Source organism: Macaca thibetana, chromosome 14 (genome assembly GCF_024542745.1).
Source record: "Macaca thibetana thibetana isolate TM-01 chromosome 14, ASM2454274v1, whole genome shotgun sequence".
Lineage (NCBI taxonomy): Eukaryota > Metazoa > Chordata > Mammalia > Primates > Cercopithecidae > Macaca > Macaca thibetana.
Genome location: NC_065591.1, coordinates 28,737,699 through 28,765,568, shown reverse-complemented (window position 1 = coordinate 28,765,568; position 27,870 = coordinate 28,737,699). Strand labels below are relative to the sequence as shown.

The 27,870-nt window shown below is 39.4% G+C and overlaps 2 protein-coding genes across 32 annotated transcripts in view; both read right to left on the bottom strand.

Annotated features, from left to right (window-relative positions):
* Positions 1–27,870, bottom strand: part of COMMD9 (COMM domain containing 9) — a 1,186,740-nt gene that overhangs the window by 212,707 nt on the left and 946,163 nt on the right. The window lies entirely within an intron of this gene.
* Positions 308–27,002, bottom strand: TRAF6 (TNF receptor associated factor 6). The gene is made up of 7 exons (XM_050759435.1): positions 26,779–27,002; positions 18,544–18,861; positions 15,018–15,168; positions 13,637–13,795; positions 11,475–11,546; positions 9,093–9,170; positions 308–7,180 (listed from the first exon to the last, which is right to left on the bottom strand). Exons 2-7 carry the CDS (start codon positions 18,837–18,839, stop codon positions 6,368–6,370), a joined length of 1,569 nt encoding a protein of 522 aa, XP_050615392.1. The 5' UTR covers positions 18,840–18,861; positions 26,779–27,002; the 3' UTR covers positions 308–6,367.

Below are 27,870 nucleotides of genomic sequence, written 5' to 3'. Positions count from 1 at the left end.
CCACGCACTTTGGGAGGCCGAGGTGGGTGGATCACGATGTCAGGAGACCGAGACCATCCTGGCTAACACGGTGAAACCCCATCTCTACTAAAAATTCAAAAAAAAAAAAAATAGCTAGGCATGGTGCATGGTGATGGGCACCTGTAGTCCCAGCTACTCGGGAGGCTGAGGCAGAATGGCGTGAACGCAGGAGGCGGAGCTTGCAGTGAGCCGAGATCACGCCACTGCACTCCAGCCTGGGTGACAGACTCCATCTCAAAAACACACACACACACACACACACACCTGGACTATCCCTTATATTTTATATTTTAATATATATATTTCATTTTAATGAAGAGTGCTTTCTTGTAAATACCTCGGTGCAGTACATCGGGCTGGTAAGGAAGTAATAAGTGGGCAGGGGTAAGTATGTCAGTCTGGCATGTTGTCTTCTAAATTAATATTCAAAAAGGTGGCATTCAAGGAACAGTTTTGGTCATACCTTGCAACCAGTACTGAGACATGACATGAAGTGAAAACTCCAGGTGCTTTTGTGAGATAAATGTGAATCCGCATTCATAACCTGGGTTTAGAAAGATCACACTTACCTACTTACTAAAATGGAGTCCTCCTTCAATCTTAAGTCAGCCTGGCAATTCAGTTGTACTGACCTGATGGAGGCCATCTGAGGTTTCACTACCATTAGAAGCAGGGCTCGTTTTATGCGTTCTGTGCATGCTGATGGTGCAGGGAGCGGTGGAAGACGTGCTGCCCCGAATCTGGATAATTTCTTTAATCCCTTCCTTCAATACAACCTGCTCTTAAAACTGAACACTGATTTTCATTCTTTTCATGATTAGTGTTTCCCCACCCTTATCTTTGCATTCACTCCCTCTGGTAAAGGACGTATTTTCAGAGTCCAGATGGATTAGGATAACTGCTTACAAATTCCATGGCAATAGCAAGTTCTGAGGAACAGCAGGCTTTGTGATAAGACCATTGGATGTGTTTCAGTTTTCAAAAGTTGGATTTCATTCCACAGCTTGTCATAAAGTTTATAGAATTATGAGAAGCTCCCTGGATTCACAGTGCCTTTCTTAAAAGATCCACACATTAATGAATGTTACCCATTATTTAATATCTAAATATCAAATTCTAGTTTCCACTTTACAGGGAAAAGGACACGAAGACAAAACTGACTGGTTTTGTCAGTGGGGAGAAAATTTGTCTCAGCTGCTAATTTCATGATCTATATGCTAAATTATACCTCTTCATCCCTCTGAGAACATAATTCTGGAAGATTGTAGAAGCAAAATAGGCCCCACATTACATTCTCACCACAGAAATTAGATAACTTATCAAGTGCAAAAATAACACGAGAATATTCTGCACAATTTATCAAGGACCTTCAAATAAATCCATTACAAAACAAAAACAAAAACAAAACCAAAAACCCCTTCAGGCAAACAAAACAAAACAAAACAAAAAACCAAAAAAACCCCTAAAATTCAGCATAACAAATTTACAAAGTTTAAAATTAGCTTAAAGTGAGGGCTACATTCTAGTTACAAAGCAAATGTCCCAAGTCCCCCCAAAGAACTGAAGACAAATTGATTAAAGTTGTTCAATTATTTTAGAATGTTTTTAGAGACACCAAACTTGAAGTCTCATTAAAAGTAACATCTATCAAGTGATAAAGCAAATGTAACATAATATTCCTGCAGATTCTAGGTGGTATATGTTCACTATACAAGTCTTTCAACATTTCTGCGTTTGGGAAATTTCACAAAATGCTGAAGAAAAAAAGCAAAAAGAGTAATATCTACGCCTTACCATCTAAAATTTACATGACAACTAAGGTACCAGAAATTGGTTGGCTTCAACTGCTGCTTTCAATAAATGTTCATTATTACATATATGAGTGTGTGCGACGTGCCAGGCACTGTGGTAAGAAGAGGGGATTCAGCACACATCCCCATTCCACAGAGTTTACCTTCTCCTAGGTCAACTCTTGCTTAGAACTATGGTCACTGCTGCTTGGGCGATTGTCCGAGTGGGACCGCACCTGCCTTCAGAGCTGCAGAAATCAAGAGCAGAGAGAGGCACATGCCCCAACTTCCCCATCTTAAAGGCATGGCTAGCGTCCTGCTGAGAAAGCACTCAGAGAGGAAAAGCAGCACCACATCTCTCATTTCCTAAAATGTTTTTCCCACCTAGAATGATTTTTCAGGATTTTGTAACCCGCATTTCCTGTGGGGAAACAGCTTTAAAATATTACAGACACAAGTGACATTTAGTGAAACCACCAGGCATCTCCTTGCAAGTGTCTGTTTTTGACGGAAAGTGAAGGCTGTAATTGACTGTCACAGTCTGCCAAGATCCATCCAATTTGATTTCATCAGATCATCTTTCTGGATACTGGGAATTTGTGAGTGCCAAGTACACTCGACAGGCACAAGGATAGAAATGGAGAAACTAACTTACAGTCCGTCATGTCAATCTGGGAGTTTAGAAAAAGCACACTTCAAAATAAAAATATAAATGACTACTTATTGCTCCTTTTTCATTTCCTTAAGGCATTGCACTGCTTAGGTTCTAAGCAACCAGGCATCACAAACAGAATCTGATGTTTTGGTTGTGTCTTGTGAGACAGTGTCACACTCTGTCACCCAGGCTGGAGTGCAGTGGCATGATCTTGGCTCACTGCAACCTCTGCTTCCTAGGTTCAAGCGATTCCTGTGCTTCAGCCTCCCAAGTAGCTGGGATAACAGGCATGCATCATGACACCCGGCTACTTTCTGTATTTTTACAGAGATGGGACTTCACCATTTTGGCCAGGCTGGTCTTGCACTCCTGGCCTCAAGCAATCTGCCAGCCTCCACCTCCCGAAGTGCTAGGATTACAGGTGTGAGCCACTGTGCCCAGCCTAATGGTATTTTATATAAAATAATGAGTAGACTTTGAAGCAAGCCCAGAAGAGAACAGTGTTGGTACATCCAAGCAATTGTTCCTCTGTAAAAAGAATGTATTCTAATTGTACACATAATTCATAAGCATGCTGTTAGTTTATCTAAGACTTACTGGTATAAAAACAGTAATGGAGAATTATACTGTGACCTGTATAATTTTACAAGGGTCACAAAAATTAATTGCTAGAGATAGTCCAATAGCTCTGTATTAGTTCATCATTAGGATAAAAAACACCTGCCTTCATTCTGTTTCACTTTTTTCTACTCTTTATCCCCAAAATAAAAGTTAAATCACATTGTAGTATACTAATAAACAATCTTTGCTGCCAAAAGATAGTAACAAACTACCAAACTTCCAATCAACATTCAGACTTGCTTGCCAATAGCAAAATGTATGACATACAGCAAGTTTCATCCAGCATTGGGTTGGATGCTGGGCACGGTGGCTCATGCCTGTAATCCCAGCACTTCAGGAGGCTGAGGCGGGTGGATCATCTGAGGTCAGGAGTTCCAGACCAGCCTGGCCAATATGGTAAAACTCTGTCTCTACTAAAAATACAAAAACATTAGCTGGGCGTGATGGCAGGTGCCTGTAATCCCAGCTACTTGGGAGGCTGAGGCAGAAGAATCTCTTGAAGCCGGGAGGCAGAGGTTGCAGTGAGCCATGGTCGTGCCATGAGTGTCAGAGTGAGACTGTCTCAAAACAAACAAACAAACAAATGAAAAAAGCAAAAAAATCACTTGGTTAGACATCTCTGGAAAAAGAGGAAACAATTTCTTTTTAATTTAGCAATGTCCCAGAATGATGCCAAAAGATAAGTATGTTAAAAGATGGTTAGTAACATACAACATAAAGCCCAAAGGCTTGTACACCCAACTGAGTGAAACTAGCATGTTTAAGAATGGAGTAGGAGACTGGGAAAATATAAGGAAGAAACCAACTTTCCAGGTTAAGGCTTAATTCTGATTGAAGTCAAAAGTTTTATTTGGAATGACAGCTTGACTCTTTTACTTTGTAGTCACGATGAATGACCAGCATAATATAATGGCTGGTTTATGACAAAATGCCAAATGTTGGGGGTTAAAATTGCTCATTTTATTTAAGATGTGACCCAGCTGACAGACACTAAATTAGAGGAAAGTATCAGTGTCAGCAAAGAATAAGTTAAAGACATTTTCTACTGGCAAAATACTTTAGTAAGTATTGTCAGTGTTCTGGTGCTTGGAACTTAATTTGAGACAGAATGTTATGGTTGGAGGGGACTGTAGAAACATCTAGTCCAACTCATTTTACAGATGGGAAGCTTACTAAAAACTGAAATTAGGCAAAACAAAAAAAATTTTTTTTTTTAAAGACTTTAGTAGAAAAAAATAGTATCACCAAGGCAGGAAATGACTCCTCTTTGTACCTAATGCACAGACAATGCTTTTAATAGAAATCTGACCAGGAAGTTTTTAAATATCATTTCCTTTTTTGAGCTGGGGGCGTGGAGATTGAATGTTTTGTGGCAACATTTAATTCTCTGATAAAAGTACACATTTATTGTAGAAAATGTAAAAAATATAAGCAAGCACAAAGGAAAATAAGCCAACAAAAAGTTTAGTATATTTCCTTCAGGCTTTTTCTATGCAAATACAAAACTACTACTGTTTACTTTTTAAATGGAATTTGACAATTATTTATTCATTGTAAAACAATCACAGGAACAGCAGCAGTGTGGGTTTCCCTAGGTAGAGGGTGGTATGCAGTGATTCTCAGGAGCTGGTTGGAAGGCACAGCTGAGGGACACAAACTGCCAGGAAATAATGTGGTAACTAGCCATGAGCTTGTGGTACTAATGGTGGCATGGGGAACAAGGTCTCTGCTTGACTTTTATTTTCACTCCATAACAAACTCGCCAGATCAGGAGCAAGGGTGGGTGGGGAGGGAGAAGAGAGAAAAAAGCAAAGGGAAAGTTCAAAACGACACTCGCTGGGGCTGAAAACCACACTCCCCGGTAGATGAGGGCCTTGGCTTTCTCTTGAAATGAAGGCTGATCTAGAACGCTGGCTGGGGACCCTGATTTGGCCTCTCTGGGGATACAATGTTATCTCTCGTTACCAGACAACTTTAAATGTTGGATGGATCTTTAGATCCTTTATAAGCTTATACTAGTTGCGGGTCTCCCTGAGAACAATTCCACAATATTTTATATCTATATATAGGCCTTTAACAAATACATGGCACACAAAAAAATCATCTTTCCCTATTAGGAAAATTTGGCTACTTCCAGGATTCCACAGGATCCTTCTCAGAACCTGCAGTTGTTAGGCTACAGCAACGTACTCAAGCTAAGTTGTGATACAACCACTATGACTTCTAATCTTAGTTTGGTGACCTCTTAGGTATCGCCAATCATCTCCCAGGTTTTAAAAAATTCTCATTATAGGAAATCAATTTTGTTCTATTTAATTGAACTAAAACAGAGGGTATTTGAAAGAGCTAAAAACTTCTGGCTCACATAGCTTCTGTCACCACCACTGAGATGCCACATGGGCTGACTACTTGAGTCACTTTTAATTTTTATGTTGCTGTGTGTATCTCCTGTCTTGTAAGCATTAAACAACTGAAGACATACGCAGAGCTGTGAAATTCACTCTGCACTGAATAGACAAAAAGGGTTACACAGCATACAATAAGCACTTGGTATCCACATGGTTCTCAGCATTACAAACTCTGGGGAAGATGCTGCTTCGTAACCTCAAGGAAATATGTAAGCAAGGCATAACTAACACTTAAACAAGTATTCAACAGACATGTTTACACTAAATAAGTAAGGTTATATTTAGGGTTTAAACTCATCCCTGAATATCCTTAGTAACAACCTGGAGGAAGAACTGTGGTGAATGAGAACTTAAGTTTTCCAAGGATTATGGTTCAAATCCTCTGAAATCTATAACAGGTTAAAAAAATGAGAACTCAACTTTCTAGAGCAATAACTCTTCTCGAGGGCACTAGCACAAGGCGGTAGTGATTTTCACGTTTAATATATTACATATAATACTATAAAATAGACTAAGTTTTAAGTCATTATTAAAAGTTTAGTACTCTTGAGTCTGGGCTTTCTGACAATAAAATACACCAGAGCAAAAGCCCAAGAAAGCACAACAAAGAGGTATACTAATTGACAAAATAGCTGCTGCAACATGCCACAGGCACTTCAGACCTAACCATTTCTGAAAAAGCATGGAACGTGTGGATTCCCAGGAAAAAACTGCCTCAGATCATTTGTAACAGGAATAGTAAGTGACCTCTCTAACAACACTCACTAGTAGATACTACATCTTTCCTGCGGCTCATGTGCATGTTATTGAGAACAGGGCAAGGAAAGGCACTGTTTTCTCCAGGTAGTTGTTTTTGAACAAGTGAGGGCAAGCTACACCCCTGAATCAGTACTTCGTGGCTGAAAACCCTCCCTCCGAAGGCTACCCATGTCAAAGCGGGTGGAGACCTCACAGCGCACTAATAATGTGTCATCCTTAATGAAAGTTCTTTGTCTTAGGGCTTCCAGATGCATGAAAGTTACATAGCCAAAACCTTTTGGGTTCCGTGGGATTGTGGGTCGCTGGAAAGCAAGCAGGTCTGGTTTGGCATCCATTATCTCTTCATGGTTTTGCCTTACAGGTGCTTCGGACTGATCAAGAATTGTAAGGCGTATTGTACCCTGGAAGGGCCAAGGGAGGTGGCTGTCATACTCTCCTTGCATCGTGTGGACAAAAAGGGATATATAGTTCGCACAGCGCTGAGCAGTCGGTAACTGAAGGTGCAAGCGCATGCAGAGTTTGTACCCGGGTTTGCCTGTGTAGAACCCAGGGCTATGAATCACAACAGGTTTCTCCTCTTCTTGACATTTCAAATGCATTCCAAAGTTGCCAATCTTCCAAATGTAAATTCCATTGCACTGCTGTGCTTCAATTTCAGCAACTTTGTCCTCAAGGGTTCGAATGGTTCGTTTGAGCTCACTTACATACGTACTCTGAGTTTCCATTTTAGCAGTCAGCTCCCGGATTTGATGGTCTTGTCTTACAAGGCGACCCTCTAACTGGTGGATAGTTTCCTGGAAATTCCGGACCTCTGAGACATACCCAGAGTCGGGTATAAGGCTCAAACTATGAACAGCCTGGGCCAACATTCTCATGTGTGACTGGGTGTTCTCTTGTAGGTGGCGTGCCAAGTGATTTCTCTGCATCTAAAAATCGAGCACAAGCCTTAGATTGGGAACCGATACTGTGAGGAGCAAGAAAGGGACCTGGCCAGGTCAAATAAGAGGTTTTCAAGTAGTCACACCACTTCCCTCAATTCTCTACCATCTTCCTTTGCCTTCAACAGATTTTTGATCCAATGAGGCGACTCTGCCTCTTAGTTCACTGAAAAACAGACTATCTGATGACTACTCTCCCAGCTTTCACTCATATACATCTCCCTCCCACCTACAAAAAATGTATTTATACACATCCTTCTTTTCTGACTGAGATGCCTGTCCTCTCCAAGATTAACATTCTACCTGTGTGCTAAATGTTACCTGACCTGTTGCAACACCCCAGAGATTTTACTCAGTGATTTTTCTTCATCTTCAAACATCTCTCCCTCTTTAGAATACAATTATTAAAATCTTTCCCATTAAAAAAGGACAAACTTCTCTGAAGATCTTTTGTCTCTCCAGTTAATATTAATACCATTTTCTTTTTTTTTTTTTAAGTCAAGAATATAGTCTATCTGTATCGTCTGCAATTCCCAGTATACAAATCTATTGCAAATTGGATTTTTTTCCTGGCACCACGCTATTCTAAGGTCATTAAGAACATCCTATTATATGAAAAACATTCATAATGCAACACTTTTTTATTATAAAAGGTCACATAGTCTTTAAAAAACCTAGAAAATATAGATGACCAAAAAGAAAGTATGCTACCTATTATCTCTCCTAACTTCCATTAACATTTTATGTCTTTCAAGTCTTTAAGCACAAAAATACAGAATTTTTCCACAAACTATAACCATACCATTTTGCTCATTTTATTTTTTTAAATTATTAAATGTATGTTTGTTATACATAAGTCAGGAAAAAAAAAAGTATAATGGAAAAGCAAAAGTGTAACTGCACTCTCCAAAAAGAAAGACATAACATAAACAATGATCCATCTCAGACATTTGACACTACTGATCATGAATCTTGAAACTAATTTTGGAGACCATAATAATACTTTCTCTTTGCCTGGTTCATCTGTTTCTTACACTGTTTGTTCATGGCTCTTTTCCTTGGTGTACTTCTCTTTCCTGTACATACTCTATCTGATCTCAATCACACCTTCCATTATCACCACAAATCACTTCCCCAAAGCAATACTTGAGTCCTAATTTCTCTTTGGGGCTTAAGACAGCACAGAATGCATGTCAGTCCTCTCCACCTGTTCCCTAGCTGGGTGAAGTCATATCTGTAACTCAATTCATTAAAACAGATTTTTCTTTTTTAAACTCCACCTCCAATCAGTTCTTCCTGTGTTCACTCTTTTTTGCCGAATGGCCCTTCCATCTACCCAGTGACAAAGGCCAGAAACCAAGAGTCATTCTAGATGCCTCCCTCTCCTTTACTCATCACATTTAGTTAGTCACATAGGCAATAGATCTTCTCTCCTAAATATGTACTGTCTCCTAGATCTATCTTCGCTGTCATCACCATAATTCAAGCTGTCTTCACTTAAGTATTTCCAACAGCTCAGGTACTAGTACCCCCACCTCCACCTCTACCTCAAATCATCTACATTGCTACTGGGTTGAACTAGCACAACACAAACTAATTGTAGTTCCTCAAATCACCATGCTCACTCTCTCTCACTGGTCTTCTCTCCCTTGTCTTCTTGGAAAACTATTTCACCTGTCAAGATTCAGCCCAAGGCATCATGTTTTTTCAAGTCTGTCTGAATGCTTTAGGCATTGCTAAGTATGCCTTTGCTTCTGCTCATGGCATCCATGAATAACTCTATTATATAACTTATTACACTGCTTTATAAACCATTTACATTCTTGTTGTTATTCTCCACTACATGATGTAACTGAGTATTTTTTTACTTATATTCAAGAACTAAAAGAAAAAATCTTACCTTTTCATGGCAACCAAAAGTACTGAATGTGCATGGAATTGGAGCTGTAGGGCAGTCTAGATCATAATGATTAGGCATCTGAAATCCAAAACAAAGGCTGAAAAATCCTCCTTGCATATCATGTTCGATGCAATAACATTTAAACTGTATTGTCAATGGCTGCTTTTGTACCACATTGGCAGTTGAACAGGTGCAGCATAAACCATCACCCACAAAGATTAAAATAACATTTACTTCCAAAAGTTATAGAGAAAGGAAATATCAACATCTCATCATAACCCCTCCAATTATTCAAAATTCAAGAAAATGAATTTGTTCCTCTTGCTGGGAACTGGCACCCTCTAGTGGCACTTTACAGAAAAAACACCTGACAACAGCTACAACTGCAAACTCAATCGACTCCCACTACGGTCTAGGCCATTTAATAGGAACCAGTCAACTGCATGCACTGAAGCCACTGACTACACCCATACTTTCCTCATGACCACCTTTCAAAAATCATCTTAACTTTTGTTAATCTGGGCATATGTTAGTTACAATGGGGAGACTCAGATGTTAGAAGGTACTTTAAACACATTAATAAAAGCTCTAGAGAAAGTCTCAGTTCTCGATGTTGGAATCTAAGACACATTTTCTAAGGTAAGATCCATTATACTCAATCATATTTTTTAAAAGAGGTGCCAAATTCCCTTTAGAAATTTAATTTAGCTATAGTTGTAGATATTTCAAACAGAAAGTACCGGAGAGACCATTTATTATAATTCAATCCTTCACTTCTCAAGAGGGAACAGTGCAGAACAGGGGTCAATAAAATTTTTTGTAAAGGATCAGATAGTAAATATGGGCTGTACTGCCTCTGTCCCAAGTATTAAGCTCTACCACTGTCATATAAAAGTAGCCATACACAAGACATACACACATGGGCATGGCTCTTTCAATAAAACTTTACAAAAACAGTGAGACAAATCTAGGGGGCAGGCCAGTTTGCTGATCCCAGATCTATTTAGAATGTCAACTTGTTAAACATGAGAGGGCACAAATAAAACCAGTTAATACAGTTTAAAACTAGGATGAAAACCCAGGTTTTCTGACTCTTAGTCTAGGGTTTTTTCCTATATTTTCTTTTGCTGGGTTTTAATTTGTTGCATGGTTTCCTTTAAATATTAAAAGAGAGCAAAAAGGAAAATGAGTTAGGACTTCATTAAGCAAAAAAGTTTAACACCTTCAAATTAAGCCTTTGTTGGAAAAATTAATAGACTGGCAACAAACCAATGAAAAAGTTTTAAGGTTAACAAACTTGTCCAGTGACAGGTTTTGCTTGCTGCTTCTCAGTAAGGTATGTCAATAATGATCTCTGGGTTTACAGATTTCATGGGTATATAAATATTTAATGGTTAATATTCATGTTTTGTGGGAAAACTCCCCAAATGTCAGAAGATAGCAATCAGATGGAATTTTCCTTTCTCTACTAATAGTCAAAACAGTCTTTGGGCTGGGCTTGGTGGCTTGCACCTGTAATTCCAGCACTGCAGGAGGCCAAAGTGGGAAGATTGCTTGAGCTCAGGAGTTCGAGATCAGTCTAGGCAATATAACAAGACCCCATTTCTACAAAAAATCTAAAAAAATAAAAAATTAGCCAGGCATGGTGGTGCACACCTGTAGTCCCAGCTCCTTGGGAGGCTGAGGGAGGAGGACAGCCTGAGCCAGGAATTTGAGGCTGCAGTGAGCCATGACTGTGTCACTGCACTCCAGCTTGGGCAACAGCATGAGACTCTATCTCAGAAAACAAAAAAACAAAAAAACCCCACCATATAATTTTCTGTTACAGTTACTACTTCTAATGATGCCTGATTGGTGGCCCACAGGACAACTGAACAGAAGGGCTACAGGTCCTGAAAATCTGAAAACTTCCCTGTATGCCTCAGGGATTACAGCTTCAATTAATATTCTTCTACTGAACAGAACTACTTTCGTTTATTTCATTGTTCTTTCTTATTCTTTCGGCCAATCTGTGGACACTTGAGAGCCTCATTTCCCTGTGTGTAAATAGATATATATCTTAGTTTTTCTTTCTATAACTGGGGACCCTTACTTTTGATTATTTTTATCTTAAAATTGGTTTTTTTGGGAATTTTTATGAATATACAAAAGCACAGGTATTATGTTAATGACTTAGGAATTCTAAGTACTTAAAAAGGGCTGGATGTTTTGTTCTTCATTAAAGTATTTATTACTTATATTAATTAATATAAAAAATTTCCACACAGCTCTAATACTTCTTCAATCTGTATTTCTTTGCCTTATTGATTTAAATTTTCAATTAAAAATCCTAACTTCTTTAAGCTGTTTATGAAAATAATAATTTATGAAAATGAATAATACCTGTTCTCTGATGAGTATAGTATTGCAGTATTCACAGATGACATTTGCCAAAGGACAGTTCTGGTCATGGATCTAAATTTTATTCGAGAAATATAATTAAAGCATGAAAATATCTGAAAAAGTGAAAACAACTAATTTTGATAAAAAGCAATTTTTCACTATAAACAAATAAGGACATCAATTTGTATAAAACAAAAGTGAGTGAAAGTGAGAGTAATATATAAAGGATATTTTCTTTCTCTTTCCCAGTGTAATAATGAGATTCATTCAACCTTCTAGCTCTTTAAAAGAGCAGGGTAGTATATAAAAAATAATTTTTCCAATTCCTTCCTTTTATCCTGAGGCGGTGCATCTGTAACTACTTTGGACATCATCTGCCGAGGCTATAATTCTCCAAAGGCAATCTTTTTCCAAAAATTTTCAGCAGCAGAATGACAATTTAATTAAAATTTCTTGTCAGTAGAGTTAAAGAACAAATCTTTTATTAGGGCATGAGGATTTGGTGCTCAGGTTCTCAGATGCCCCACAAGGGTGAGCCTTATTTTCTAGAATATAATGACTTTAGTTGACGTGCTAAGAAATAATTAGCCTTCCAGGTTAAGTCAATCTAATTTACTAAAGTTTAGAAAGAAGTTGTCGGGCTTGGCGCAGTGGCTCACGTCTGTACTCCCAGCATTTTGGGAGGCCAAAGCGGGCAGATCACCTGAGGTCAGGAGTTTGAGACCAGCTTGACCATCATAGAGAAACCCCGTCTCTACTAAAAATACAAAAGTAGCCAGGCGTGGTGGTGTAGGCCTGTAATCCCAGCTACATGAGAGTTTGAGGCAGGAGAATTGCCTGAACCCAGGAGGCAGAGGTTGCGGTGAGCCGAGACTGCGCCATTGCATTCCATCCTGGGCAACAAGAGCAAAACTCCATCTCAAAAAAAAAAAAAGAAAGGAAGGAGTTATCATTTTACTCTGATTATGACTGAGACTTCTCTATATTTATATCAAGTTGGCTGACTTTTTTTGAATATTTTATCAATGTAATGGATATAATACACTTGATCTCAAAGTAGGGAAAAACTGCCAATATGAATTTATAAAAACTGTAGTTTAAGGATGTATCTAAGTAATAGAACAAAAGAACATAAATTATATGTAGGTTATTTTATAAAAGTATACATAAGATAGGGATCAAGGGCTTAGATTTCAGTGTTAGCTTTTTTATTGGCAATATTAATACAAGTCTACTTAATCTATCTCAGTTTCTGAATATAAAAACTGTCCTATAATCATGATGCTGTTAGGCACCATCAAGTTTCTTTTTAAAAGATAAACTTTTTGCCTGGTCTGGTGGCTCGTGCCTATAATCCCAGCACTTTGGGAGGCTGAGGCGGGCGGATCACCTGAGGTCAGGAGTTTGAGACCACCCTGACCAACATGGAGAAACCCCATCTCTACTAAAAATACAAAAATATTAGCCAGGCATGGTGGTACGCGCCTGTAATTCCACCTACTCAGGAGGCTGAGGCAGGAGAATCGTTTGAACCCAGGAGGCAGAGGTTGCGATGAGCTGAGATCACACCATTGCACTCCAGCCTGGGCAACAAGAGCGAAACTCCATCTCAAAAAAAAAAAAAAAAAAAAAGGATAAACTTTTAAATTTAAATATAACATACAAAATGAGAAGTAAATGTAAATACATTAAATACATTATATATACAGCACGATGAAGTATCATCGAGGAAACAGACTTTGTGGGTTTGATTTATTCTTCATAATAATTATAACCCATTCTCTTTTTCAAAATAATTTTGTGTAGATCTTATGCAGTAATTATTCTACTTGTTTGTCTCCAATCCAAAATTAGTCATCAAAATATCACACGGGAAAGCTGATCGGCATATGCCTTTCCTAGAAGTTTTGTTGCTTGCCTATCTACAATAGTGATAACTAGTATAAATGTTTTTTAAGAAAGACATGCAAATACAAACTCTACACTTACAAACTAAAATGGCTTATTGAAGCTTCTTTTCTTAAAAATCATTTTTCCCAAAATTGATAATATAGACTCAGAGTTGGAGTCACATCCTTATCTACTGCTAACCCCCTCAAGTACACATTGAAGAACAATGTTTTACGAAGTAGTGAATTTAACAACTCCAAGTTAGTACATGCCTCTTTATCTTCAAATGCCACTAATGCAGCACAGTTGTCACAAGAAACCTGTCTCCTTGGACAATCCTTCAGAATGTGAATATTAATATGGAATTTTTGGAAGGGACGTTGGCATTGGGGACAATCCACAAGAGCAAACTCACAATGTGCTTGATGATCCTATAATAAAAAAATAATAGATTAGTATTAGCCAACTCTGAAGTCTTCTACATATAATCTCTCCTAATAATATACTGTTCTCTTTCAGCAGGCTACTGAACCTACTTTGTCTAGTGCACACCACAGAACCATTCACAATGTGAACGTCTTTAGTGAATTTTTTCAAATGGTCATGGATTGCAAATTTATACAAGAAATGTGAATTCTCAAGTTCATGCATCCAATTAGGGTAGAGAGTTGGAAAGAAGTCAGATTTCCCATTTATCAATTTATTACTGTGTCGAAAAGGCCACTCTCTTTTAAGAGCTAGTAAGTAAAAGGAGCAAGTAGCATAGCTGTCTTAAACATTTAATTTCAAATATAACATTAATAATATTTAATTTCTGGTAAAAATCACCAAGTTAATAATTGATCTATTTAGTTTAAAAGCAAATTATTTTATAATCTGATTGTTTCAGTTAATCTCAAACTATAGGAGTATTCCATTTAGTTCATAATAAAATGCACAATTTAAAAAACAGAAAAAAGTATAATGAGGATACTGAGATGATTACTTGGGACTTAGTGCTTATTTCAAAATGACAAAAATGAAGTTTTAAGATTAAAATATGACACTTGTATTTTCTTTTTTGAGACGGAGCCTCACTCTGTTGCCCAGGCTGGAGTGCAATGGCGCGATCTTGGCTCATTGCAACCTCTGCCTCCTGGTTGCAAGTGATTCTCCTGCCGCAGCTTCTTGAGTAGCTGGGATTACAGGTGCATGCCACCATGCACTGGCTAATTTTTGTATTTTTAGTAAGAGACGGGGTTTCACTATATTAGTCAGGCTGGTCTCGAACTCTTGACCTCGTGATCCACCCGCCTCAGCCTTCCAAAGTGCTGGGATTACAGGGGTGAGCCACTGTGCCTGGCCGACACTTGTATTTAAAATGCTCCTCAGGTTTACTGCAGATAAAACTCACCAAAAAAGCTTATGAAACAATACTGATTTTTTTAAAAAAATTACTGCTAGGCAAAGCCAGAGTAGATAAAACAGTATATTTCTGGTTTCTACTTATATTTATATTCAATAATTAAAGGACTGGCATTAATTCAGCAAGAATTTATTAACTAATCATCATATGCTAGGTACTGGCAATACACAGATGGACATAGCAAAGTTCCTATTCTGTAGGAATTTCCTTTCATACATGCGCTAACAGCTAGAAAAGAACTTTAATACCTCAAGATGCCTCAGTTCCATCTTATGCAAACAACCTTCATTTGGACACTTCACCATCAGAGAAAGAATCTCACGTTTTGCAAAATTGTCTGGAAATAGTTGATTTTCCAGCAGTATTTCATTGTCAACTGGACATTTGTGACCTGCATCCCTAACAGAAACAAAATACACACAACTAGATTTAAATATTCACTTTAGAAAATCCAAACAACTTTAATTCGCTATATATAAATTCTCCATTTACTGTTTCAGAAGGAAAAAACAATTTAACACATTATGTTGCACATCAACAAAATAAACTGTTCTTTTATGAAATGAGTACAACTAGCAGCATATTGATAGCCTATCAAAAGCAAAGGGATTTTTATACAGTAGGATAGAGTCCAGCTTTTTGAGACAAATTAGCTGAGTAAGGTATTTTGATTGGTATAAAATGAAGTGCAAGTTAAGAATGGGAATTTTGGCCGTCTGGCCTCTGTGTTGTCACACCTATACAACACACTAGAAAGATGCTCACAGTGCTAATAACATGTCTATAATGCAATTGCTCAGTCATAAGTAAAAATTTCAGCACTTAGCAGTACCTCCATGAAGTCACATTTTAAAGTTTACTCTGAAATAGTCACTATAACACTCCAGCTAACAGGCAACAAAAGTCCTCCTTTATTTGTATGTCTAGGGTCCAATGTGACAGAAAGTTAAAGGACCTCTATGTCCTGCTTCTCAGTGGTTTATTCTTTCTTATGCTGGAAAACACTATCCTCAGGAAAAGACAATGGGGTTGTATTGAGATGCACTTTGATTGCTTGAATGACAAACTCAATGAGAAATTTCAGAGCAGTTCCTTTAAGAACACTGGCGCTAGGTGTTCGTTTTTAAAAAGCTTACGGGGAGACAGAAAAAAAAAGCCTCAGACTTCTTTTTGTGGGTTGTATTTCCTTCTCAGACCACTGTCCCACTACTTTCACGAACATCTTGCTATTAAAAAGCTGCTAAAGGTTAGCTACCTTCCTGGGCATGGCTGACACCTGGTAAAAAACTACATTTCTACCTACAGGAAAATCAATGATCCATAATATGCTACCATTTTACCTAAATACAACATAAATAAAAATAATTATACACAGAAAAAAAAATTGAGGCTGGGCACAGTGCTCATGCCTGTAATCCCAGCACTTTGGGAGACCGAGGTGGGTGGATCACTTGAGGTCAGCAGTTCAAGACTAGACTGGACAACATGATGAAACCCCATCTGTACTAAAAATACAAAAATTCACCAGGCATAGTGGCATGCACGCCTGTAATCTCAGCTATTGGGGAGGCTGAGGCAGGAAAATCACTTGAACTTGGGAGGCAGAAGTTGTAGTGAGCCAAGATTGCATCATTGCACTCCAGCCTCTGCATCAAAAAAAAAAAGTTGTGCCTTTAATTCTGCTCTCATGTATAGAGCGGTCGCAACTAGGGGCAATTTTGACCCCCAGGGGATATTTTGGGACTTCTAAGTGCAGGAAAGGATGATACTAATAGCATCCAGTGAGCAGAGGCCAGGGATGCTGCTAAAGATCCTACAACACACAGGACATTCTCCCATGACAAATAATTATCCAGCCCAAAATATCAATAATGTTGGTCAGGTGCAATGGCTCATGCCTGTAATCAGCACTTTGAGAAGCTGAGGTGGGTGGATCACGAGGTTAGGAGTTCAAGACCAGCCTGGCCAAGATGGTGAAACCCCATCTCTACTAAAAATACAAAAAATTAGCTGGGTGTGGTGGCGGGTGTCTGTAATCCCAGCTACTCAGGAGGCTGATGCAGAGAATTGCTGGAACCCGGAAGGCAGAGGTTGCAGTGAGCTGAGATCGTGCCACTGCACTTCAGCCTGGGAGACAGAGCAAGACTCCATCTCAAAAAATAAAAAATAAAATAAAATAATGTCGAGGTTAAGAAAATCCACCCAAAATAGATCTTGTAAAGTCAGCACTGTGTAATACATTTTTCCCCAAAATTGAAACAACAGACATTACCTTTTGTGATTTAAATTAAGCCAAGTCCCGAGTATGGATGTAGTTACTCTTAAATTCAAATTTTATAGAAAAGTTAATGTAAAAGTTGGCAGATAAAAACTTTTTGGAGACTAACAAATTGCCAGGACAGACTTACAATGAATTCACTAATATAACTAGATGGCTATTTATTGAAGAACATAAAATCTGCCCCCCTTCATCCAATTTTTTGTCCTGTATAGGAATCCTTAGTCACCTAAAAAATTCCTATGTACTTTTGAATTACAGTAAAATGTATCTATTTCCATGGAAATTGCAAGTACTTTCATTCAGTTAAAGCAACCACGATTTACTGATCATCTACTATGGGTCAGGCACTATTTCCAGAACTTGGGAAAAATCAAGAAATAAAACAGATCTAAAATTTTGCTCTCAAGAAGCTTATAATCCAGTGGGGCAGACAATAACCACATAAATTATTTGGTGCTTTAGAAGGCAGAAAGTGCTAAGGGAAAAAAGAAAAGTAGAGCCAGGTGGAGAGATTGGGAGTGGCTGGCAAGAAGGGTGGAACCACACTGTGGTATAAACAGGGTGGTGAGGGGACCTATGAGAAGGTGACATTTGAGCCAAAGAGGAGGAGTTAAGGGGTTAGCTGTGGCAAGAGTGTTGCAAACAGAAGAGCTAAAGCCACTCACCAAGGTAGGAGTGTGCCTGACACGTTCAAGGAATAGCAAAGAGGGAATGAATGGGTAGAAGGACAAAGAGCACAGCAGAAAAGAGGTCAGGAAATGAATCATAGGCCTGTTATACAGGGTCGTAAGGAGTTTAGTTTTTACTCCCAGATACCCTGCTACAATGGTCTGAGCAGAGATGACACCATCTTACTTATTTTACTAGGTTCACTCTGGCTGTTGTATTGAGAACAGCCTGGAAGAAGGCAAGAATAGAAAACAGGAGGCCTGTTAGAGAGCTGGTGGTGATTCACAACAGGATGGTGGTAGAGGCAGGAAGTGAGTAGGGACTGGATTTTGGATATATTATGAAGGTAGAGCCTTCAGTTAATAATTTCTTTAAAAATACTGGTTGACCATACACTTTAGGTAACAGGCAAGATTTAACATGCCTAAAATCACAATAACTGATTGCTTACAGTCAGTATTCTTTGTGTGGTTGAGATTATCCTTCTCTAGTAGCATCATAATTTAAGGTACATTTAAAAAATACTATTTTCTTTAAAGCATAGAGTCACTCCCCAGTCTGCATTAGAACTGCTTTAAGTAAAAGTAGCAGATTATTTACTTATTTATTCAAGGGTCAAGAGAGGAGGAGATTCAGGTCACTTTTCACACAACAGTGGAAACTGGGATAAGAATCTAACTTTCTCAATTTTCTGTCCATTGTTCTTTTTTCCTAAGTAGCTTTTTATGTGTAAGACTACTTTTGGGATGTTCCATGTTCTATGTAATAATGTTCTCTGCATCTGGTTCTGTTATAGGACACCATTCTTTCTTACGCTCACGTACCTTATTGATTTTATGATGCAGGCTTTGCAGAACCTATGGCCGCATGGTGTTTGCACTGCTTCTCGTAGTGCCATCAAGCAGATGGGGCATTCGTACTTGCTTTCCAGGGGTGGGTCAAACTCTACATCATATCCCTGGATGTCCTCCATAAATGAGCTGGAGAGGTTTCCCGTGCTGGCAGTTCCACCCACACTATCATCTTTTGTTGCAGCGCTACAGGAGCTGGCCATGGCCACACAGCAGTCACTTTCAGACTGGCTGGATCCACAGCTGTTTTCACAGTTTAGCAGACTCATAGTAACTTGATTATCACTTGCTCTGTAGAAACAACAAGAAAAAATGCCTTTATAAGAAACGCACACACTCACACCCTACACATATATATCATAGCTTATCTATACAAGTCAGTTTTTAATTCATGTACCTCAGCTGTATTGTTATTTACAGAAAACTTTTAAAAGTGTTTTGAGCTTTTTCACGACTATTGTAAGTTACCTGATTCTCTCTTTCAAAATATACATTATTATTTGTGCAAATCACTTGGAGCACACAAAGAAAGCTAGGTCCCTTCAGAAGTTCATGATCTAGTAGAATGACAGCATATAAAGTTAAAAAAGGAGAAGCACCTCAGTTGTAATATTCTTCTATATCACAATTATCTGTTTACATGTCTGTTTCCTGTGATTGAGCTAAATATTTTAATTTCCATTTCCTCAGTACTTAGCACAAGATATTTCATCCAGTAAGTGTTCACTAAGCATTGCTAAAGAACTTATCCATGTTGTTGAAGTTCCTTCAAGTATCCTGAGCTGAAGGGAATAGTATGGCTAGCAGCTCGGTGCCAGGAAAAGCAGTACACAAGGAATCAGGTGATCATGTGCCACTATCAGACGCATGATTAGAGCAAGTTACTTAACCATTTAGATCTTGGTTTCTTTTCTAGGTCTAAAATTCTATAAGGACTTCTAAATGCTCAGTGTGGAGATTTCTATTAGGTATTAAAAATAGAATTGAAAAAGTGTACTTTTATGTCCTTCTGCCTTCCGTCAGGTCAAGTGACTATGTTTCATTATTAATGACTGGAAAAACAAGTGATGTTTTGTTTGCCTATGGAAAACTATTGGTTTCATGAGCAGAGGAGATATTGGTATTTACAAGCAAGCAGCTAATATGTAAGAGCAATTCACAGCCCATGTAACCACATCTGTATTTTAAATAATTACTTTTGAAAAAAATTTCTAGTATGTGCCAGATATCATTCTAGAAACAGAATGTAGGCCTCCAGTCATATTCTCCTGCTTGTCTCACTTTTATGTAAAATTCCTTGCTGCCACTGCACCAAATCAAAGATTAAGACAGTAGTACTCAATCCTTTTACCACTACAAATACCTTTTTATTCTTTTCAGAGATTCTCAGTAGCACTTGATGACCACCTACAATGAGGCACTATTCTGGCTGGAAAGGCAGTGCTAGTAAGTGGTGATGAGCTCAGGTGCTGGAATTGAGTGATATGAATTCAACTCTTTTCTTCCATTTATGAGCTGGGCAAATTATATAACCTTTCTGTGCTTCAATTTTCTCATCTGTAAAATGGTTCTAACAATAAAATCCATCTGAGTTACTCAGAGGATTAAATGTGTTAATATGTGCAAAGCACTTAGAACAGTGCCAGTCAGTAAGAATGAGTTACTACAACAACTTCATGTAGTATTTTACTTAAGTTTTGTTGTCGCCACTTATCAAAGTGGTAGTTATGGAGCTTAAAAGGTTAAGCAACTTACCCAAGACTACCCAACTAATAAGTAACAGAGTTGGGATCAGAACCCAAGTCTACCTGACCTTGGAGCTTTGCACTTTGCACTACACTACTTTTATCCATGTTTTGACCAATTTGTCCATGAAGCTGCATTTATAATTTATTTGCCTTTACTTTATTACACTAAAGTGCTGGCCACAGCTACTATTAAACATGGTCTGTCCAGCACTACTACACTAAATTGACAGAATTCCCAAGAATCTGCAAAGAAACTTGGCATGTAGTTTACTTGTCTAGGTTTTTTTTTTTGGAGACAGGGTCTCACTCTGCTGCTCAGGCTGGAGTGCAATGGTGCAATCTCGACTCACTGCAACCCCTGCCTTCTGGGTTCAAGCAAGTCTCCTGCCTCAGCATCCCCAATAGCTGGGATTACAGGCGCCCGCCACCACGCCAAGCTAATTTTTGTATTTAGTAGAGATGGGGTTTTGCCATGTTGGCCAGGCTGGTCTGGAACTCCTCACCTCAAACGATCCACTTGCCCTGGCCTCCTAAAGTGTTGAGATTACAGGCATGAACCCCCGTGCCCGGCTGTGGTTTATTTAGTTTTGATACAGTATGCCCTAAGTTAAAAATAGCTCCCATAGCCTTGCTATATCTGATGTGGACTCCTAGGGAAGGTTCATACAGATTGAAAGGAAGCAAACAATGGCAAGACAGCAGAAAATAGCAGAACTAGTCACTACAGCTGAGTCATAAAATAGGGTATAGGGCCCCCTTTATACCTTCCAAATCTGAGGACAAATGATGCTGTTATGCTACACTAGGGTATATATCCTTTGTTATCTTTATTCCCATATATGGGCATACTCAGACAGTTTGGGTTCAGTTCCAAACCATAGCAATAATCCAAATACCATAATAAAGCAAATAATACAAACTTTTTGGTTTCCTAATACATATAAAAAGTCATGTTTATACTATACAGTAGTCTATTAAGTGTGCAATATTATGTCTAAAAAGGCAATGCATATACCTTAACTGAAAAACACCTTATTGCTAAAAACTGCTAGTGATCATCTGAGCCTTCAGCGAGCTGTAATATTTTTTGCTGGTAGAGTCCTGCCTCAATGTTGATGGCTGTTGACTGATCAGGTTGGTGATTGCTGATGGCTGGGGTGGCTGTGAAAACTTCTTAAAATAATACAACAATGAAGTTTGCTACCAAGAAGTATTTCTCTGTAGCATGTGATGCTGTTTGATAGCATTTTCCCTCAGGAGAACTTCTTTCAAAAATAGCGTTAATCCTCTCAAATTCTGCCACTGCTTTATCAACTAAGTTTGTAGAATATTCTAAATCCTCTGTTGTTATTTCAACAATGGTCACAGCATCTTCACCAGGAGTTGATTCCATCTCAGAAAACCACTTTCTTTGCTCATCCATAAGAAGCAACTCTTCATCTGTTCAAGTTTTACCATGAGACTGCAGAAATTCAGTCATATCTTCAGACTCCACTTGTAATTCTAGTTCTCTTGCTATTTCTACCATATCTTCAGTGACTTCTAATGAAGTCCTGAACCCCTCCAAGTCATCCATGAGGGCTTCTTTCAAGTTCAACTTCTTTCAAACTCCTGTTAAGGCTGATATGTCAACCTCCTCCCATGAGTCACAAATGTTCTTAATGGCATCTAGAAAGGTGAATCCTTTCCAGAAAGTTTCAATTTACTTTGTCCAGATCCATCAGAGGACTCACTCTCTATGGCAGCGATAGCCTTATGAAATGTATGTTTTAAATAATAAGACTTGGAAGTCTAACTGACTCCTTGATCCATGGGTTACAGAATGAATGTTATATTAGCAGGCATGAAAACAACATTAATCTTGAACACCTCCATCAGAGCTCTTGGGTGATTAAGTGCATTGTTAATGAGCAGTGACATTTTGAAAGGCATCTCTTTTTCCTGAACAGTTCTTGACAGTGGGCTTAAAATATTCAGTAAACTACGCTATAAACAGATACACTGTCATCCAGGCTTTGTTGTTACCTTTATAAGGCACAGGCAGAGTAGATTTAGTATAATTATTCAGGCCCTAGGAGTTTCAAAAGTGTAAATGAGCACTGGTGTCAACTCACAGTCACCAGCTGCATTAGCCCCTAACAAGAGTCATCAGCCTGTCCTTTAAAATTCTGAAGTCAGGAACAGACTTGTCTATAGCTATGAACGTCCTAGGTGGCATCTTTTTCCAATAAAAGGCTGTTTTGTATACACTGAAAATTTGTTGTTTGGTGTAGCCACCTTCATCAATGATCGCAGCTAGATCTTCTGGATAATGTGCTGTAGTTTCACATCAACACTTGCTCTTTCACCTTCCACTTTTATGTTATGGAGATGGGCTTCTTTCCTTAAATCTCATAAACCAATCTCTGTTAGCTTCCAACTTTTCTTCTGCAGCTTCCTCACCTCCCTCAAACTTTACAGAATTGAAGAGAATTAGGACCTTGCTCTGGATTAGGTTTTGGCTTAAGGAAATGTTGTGGCTGGTTTGATCTTCCATCCAGACCACTATAGCTTTCTCCGTATCGGTGATAAGGCTGTCTCACTTTCTCATTAGTGAGTTCACTGGAGTACCACTTTTAATTTCCTTCAACAACTTTTCCTTTGTATTCACAACTTGGCTAAACGGCCCATTTTGGCTTCTGATGTGCCTTCTTCAGTAAGCATAATTATTTCTAGCTTTTGATTTAAAGTGACAGACCTGTGGTTCTTTGGTTCACCTGCACACTTAGAGGCCATTGTAGGATTATTAATTGGTCTAATTTCAAAACTGTTGTGTCTAATTTCAATATTGCTGTGTCTCAGGGGAGTAGGGAGGCCTGAGGAGAGGGACAGTAAGGATACCAGCTGGTCAGTGGAGCAGTCAGAGCTCTCATATTTATTAAGTTCACCATCGTATATGGGTGTGATTCATGTACCCCAAAACAACAATTACAATAGTAACATCAAAAATCGCTGATCACAGATCACTATAATAGATATAATGAAGTTTTAAATATTGCAAGAATTACAAAAATGTGACAGACAAATGCAGAGTGAGCACATGCTGTTGGAAAAATGGCATGGAAAGACTTGTACAATACAGGGTTCACATAAATCTTCAACATGCTGAAGAAAAAAAAGCAGTATCCGTGAAGTGCAAAAAACCAGTGCTATAAAATGAGGTATACAGATAGACCTCATTTTATTTTTGTGTCCAATTACTTCCTTAGGTAAATTTCCTAGAGGTAGAATTGTTGGATCAGAGGGTATGTAACTTTTTAAGCTTTCTGATAGATAATCCTGGTTATCCAATATGTGTCAGACATTCTAATTTCCACTCCCACAGGCATGGTATATATGCAGGAGTCCATTTTTCTCTACCCTTGACAATATTAGGTATTGAACCATTTTTTTTTAAAAGTAAAATCACTTTTGAGAAATTAGTATTTGTTATTTGGTTATAGGACATATATCCAAGTGCTGGCCAGAAGACAAAGGCAGAAATTACGAAGCTAGGTGTATCTTTTCTTTTCTGCCCAAACGTCCAGTTCAAAATTTAGTTTATTGGACAGTCTATACACTGCCTGCTTCCAATCCAGTTCAAAAGGCTTGAAGGTCTTTAGGTTTGAAGAGACCTTTTATAGCTAATGTGTTCCTAAGAAAATCTGTCTAATCAATTATAATTCCTTAAAAGGAACTCCACTGTGGGAATGCAGTGTGACATAAAAGTGAGCATGTTCAAAATCTATTTGCCTTCAAGTTTCACATTACTTTCCATGCTTTAAGAAGCAATCCAGAGCTTTCTATTTTCCAAATAAACTTTTTTATATGGTCACCCTTTAAGTCCATAGTATATAGTTCCATGTAATTGAACATGAAGGAAAAATTAAGTTAAAAACAGTTCTTGACTGCCATTTAGCATTTTTGTTTCCTCTTTCTTTGGTAAGTTAAAACATTTTGTCCCTTTAGTTTCAAGGATCACAATGAGTTAAGGAAAAATCACCTTTCTAACTTAATTATAATGATAACTAATACTAAGAGAAGAACAAAAAGTGCTTTGTGTCAGTTACAGAAGTAAATAAAAGATGATCTGGCATACATGCAGAAAATACTGTGCTCTATCAGGATTTTTTTTTTACTTTTTAACCTCCTACTGTGTCATAGGAGCTGCTACAAAAGTAGGCTGGAGATAGAACTTTGATTTTACATAAGAAAGAATATGTTTTTGTAAAAAAAAAAAAAAAAAAAATATATATATATATATATAAAAAATTTTGTCAGGATCCTGCTCTATTGCCCAGTCTGGAGTGCAGAGGCACGATCATGGCTCACTGCAGCCTCCACCTCCTGGGCTCAAGTGATCCTCCCACCTCAGTCTCCCAAGTAGCTGGGACTACAGGTGTGTGCCACCAAGCCTGGTTAATTTTTGTATTTTTTGTAGAGACAAGGTTTTGCCATGTTGCCCAGGCTGGTCTCAATCTATCCTCCCACCTCAGCTTCCCGAAGTGCTGGGATTACAGGCATGAGCCATTATGCCAGGCCTAAAATAAAAATTTCTTACAGCCTCTATTCTACTTACTTACATGGCTTTCTACAGGAATTAATAAAGGGATGGAACAAAGTATAAATTGTTCCTTAACTTGTATGTTAAGAGTGTCCTGATTGTAATTCCCTTTTGCAGTTGTGAAATCTAATAAGCACTACCTTAAATATTGTGGAATGTAACTACTGCTAACTTACTTCAACTATAAAATGAGTAGTACTGAAAACAGCCTTGTCATAAATCATGATTTAAATTCACAAATTAGTGTCTGGGTGTACATTATCATCAAAGGAGAATACTGTAAAATGTCTTGGGGGAGGGGGAAGTAGGATGATGTACAAAATGTTAGTCCTCCAAGGCAGATGCTAAGGAGATACGAGCCAAGTTAAAAGAAGTCAACGGGTTATGTCTTAAATGAGTCAATTTTAAGTCAACTGAAATTCATACATGAGTAAACATGTAACTTATTAAAGTAAAAACCATGTAAAGAAAATAGGAGAAATTACCTTTAATTTCCTACTAGCTTTAGAAACAGAAACTGTTTACCAGCTTCTTAAATTTCTAAAGTGTGAAGAAGTACAAATGTACTCCAATGGCCAAGAGATGCTGCAAAATATTCAGCTGTTGTGCCTTAACTTTGAATCCAAATTCAAGGGGCATTCCCCTTCCTGGGCACTATTTATTCTGCTCCAGGAGGCAAGGATTTGAACTTCTCTCCAAATCTAAGTGGCCAAAAGTTTATCGGCATCATATGCCCAAATTTATCACAGAGAAGACCTCATGTTACAATTCTGAAATACTGTGGTGCATGCAGGCTGAATCTCTGAGGTAATCCTGTACCCACCACATGCCCGACTCCTTCCCAGAGTCACAAAAGAGGCCACATTGTTCTTACCTAGACCCTCAGCCTCAAAATCAGAAAAGCCCCTCTCCCTTCCCTAGCAACCAAAAGAGAATGAATGAAATGACAGCGGCCAAGTTCACAAGGCCAACACAGAATTTCTTTACCAGTTTTTCTCGTTTCTATATGGAACCTGTGTAACAAGACATTCAGAAATAGTAATCTGCTCCCAGAGAAACAAACAATCAAATACCATACAGCGAAGCTGCTAATACTTTAGGTGCTTTCTGTTCACATTCAAGACAGTCCTAACTCAGCTGGAGTTCCCCTAAAGCCAAATACTAGGAACAGCTTTATCAACCCGGCGTCTGGAACAGTCGCTCGAACTACCGACTGTAGGGGTGGGGGAGGAAACATTCGTGTCATCTGAGCCTTTTTTTTTTTTTTTTAAACTCGCTGCCTGAGACTTCTATCGAGTTGAACAGGGAATCCGAAAATAGCTTTCCCATGACAGTGACAGACGGAGTCGCCAGGAACGTAAAGGATTTTTTAAAAATTTAAGCAGGTGTTTGTTCCAAGGAGCGGAAAACTGCAGGAGGCAATTTCCTTATCTGGGAAGGGGAAAAAGCGGAGTGAGGGGAGCAAGGTTGAGGAAGGCGACCTGCGGTTTTTTAGGAGGTAGAGTGAGCGAGGAAGAGGAGGCCTGGGGAGCAGAGGTCAGGGGACAGGGAACGGTGTCCGCGACCTGTGGGAAGCGTGGAATCAGAGGCGGCGTCCCGACCGGCGGGAAGCCAGGGACAGGGAACGGTGTCCTCGACCAGCGGGAAGCGAGAGGACAGGGGCGGCGTCCAGCAACCTGTGGGAAGCAAGGGAGCAGGGGCGGCGTCCTTGACCTGTGAAAAGCGAAGGGACAGGGCAGGCGTCCCCGACTGGTGGGGAGCGAGGGGACAGGGACACCGTCCCCGACCTTCCGAGAGCGAAAGGGCGGGGGGCGGCGTCCCTGACCGCTGGGAAGCGAGGCTGCGGCCGCCAGAAGGAGGCGCCTGAAGGAGACCCACCACTCAAGTGCGCAGGGAGGCCGAACCAGGCGGGCAGGGCTCCCCCCGAGCCGCACGACTCCGCTCAGCCAAGGTGCTGGTAGAGGACGGATACAGACACTGCGCGCCGAGACGTGGCTGCTTGGACGTCAAACTCTGGGTCCAATGGGCTCCGTCGCCATCTCCGGGAACCGTCCACAGGCCAAACGCCAGCTGCGGACGCCACTGCTTCCGCCTTCTCTGCTGGCTGCGGGGAGCGAGGGGCAGGGAGCGCGCGGGGGAGGAGACAGAGCGGCCGACTTCGGCGAGAGTGCCCCCTGGCGGTGATCCTCCAGGCGAACTGTGGCGCGGGCCGGGCCGGGCTCCCAGCCCCGCCGCCTGGCTTTCTTCCAGCTCGCGCGTCCCACCTGGGAATTCGTTGCACCGCACAGCCAAATCCGAGTATGTCAATGGGTGTGTGTTGGAATAGGGATGGCGACGACAAGATCGCTCCCCGAATAACTTAATTTGGTGAGCAGCAGTGACAGTAGTAATCCCAAATTGCGCTTTTATAGCACTCCTATAGCAGGAGAAAACCCCAGCTGGGCTAGATCGCTTGACCTTCAGGAATTCTTAAATCCCTCCCCAGCTCCACCTTCCTTGCCCAGGAAGTTTCCGCGATCCATAGAACTCTATTATTACCTGCTCTTCCCCTTCATCCGGTCCAAGGGAGTCAGCCCTTGCATTAAATATTTCTTTGAATTTCCTGCCAACAACACCAGCCCTTTGTTTTTCTCTGTCATGGGAAAGCTATTTTAAATTCCCTGTTTAACTGGTCATAAACGTCTAGGGAATGTACCACGCATTTGCTGGAGAAGCACAAAAGATTTTCATCCACCTCTGCGTATTTGGTTCATCGTCCACCTCTTAGGAGAGGTTTTCCAGGATAGTGGTCGTGTGTATGTATCCTGAAGCCAGAATGCTTGGTTCCAATCCAGTTTTTCCCTTAATAGATGTGTGATTCAGGTAAAATACTTAATCCGTACTTGTTTCAGTTTCCTCATCTCGTATTAACATGGGGATAATAATAGTATCTACCTCATAGTGTTGTTGGAAGGATGAGATAAAATATGT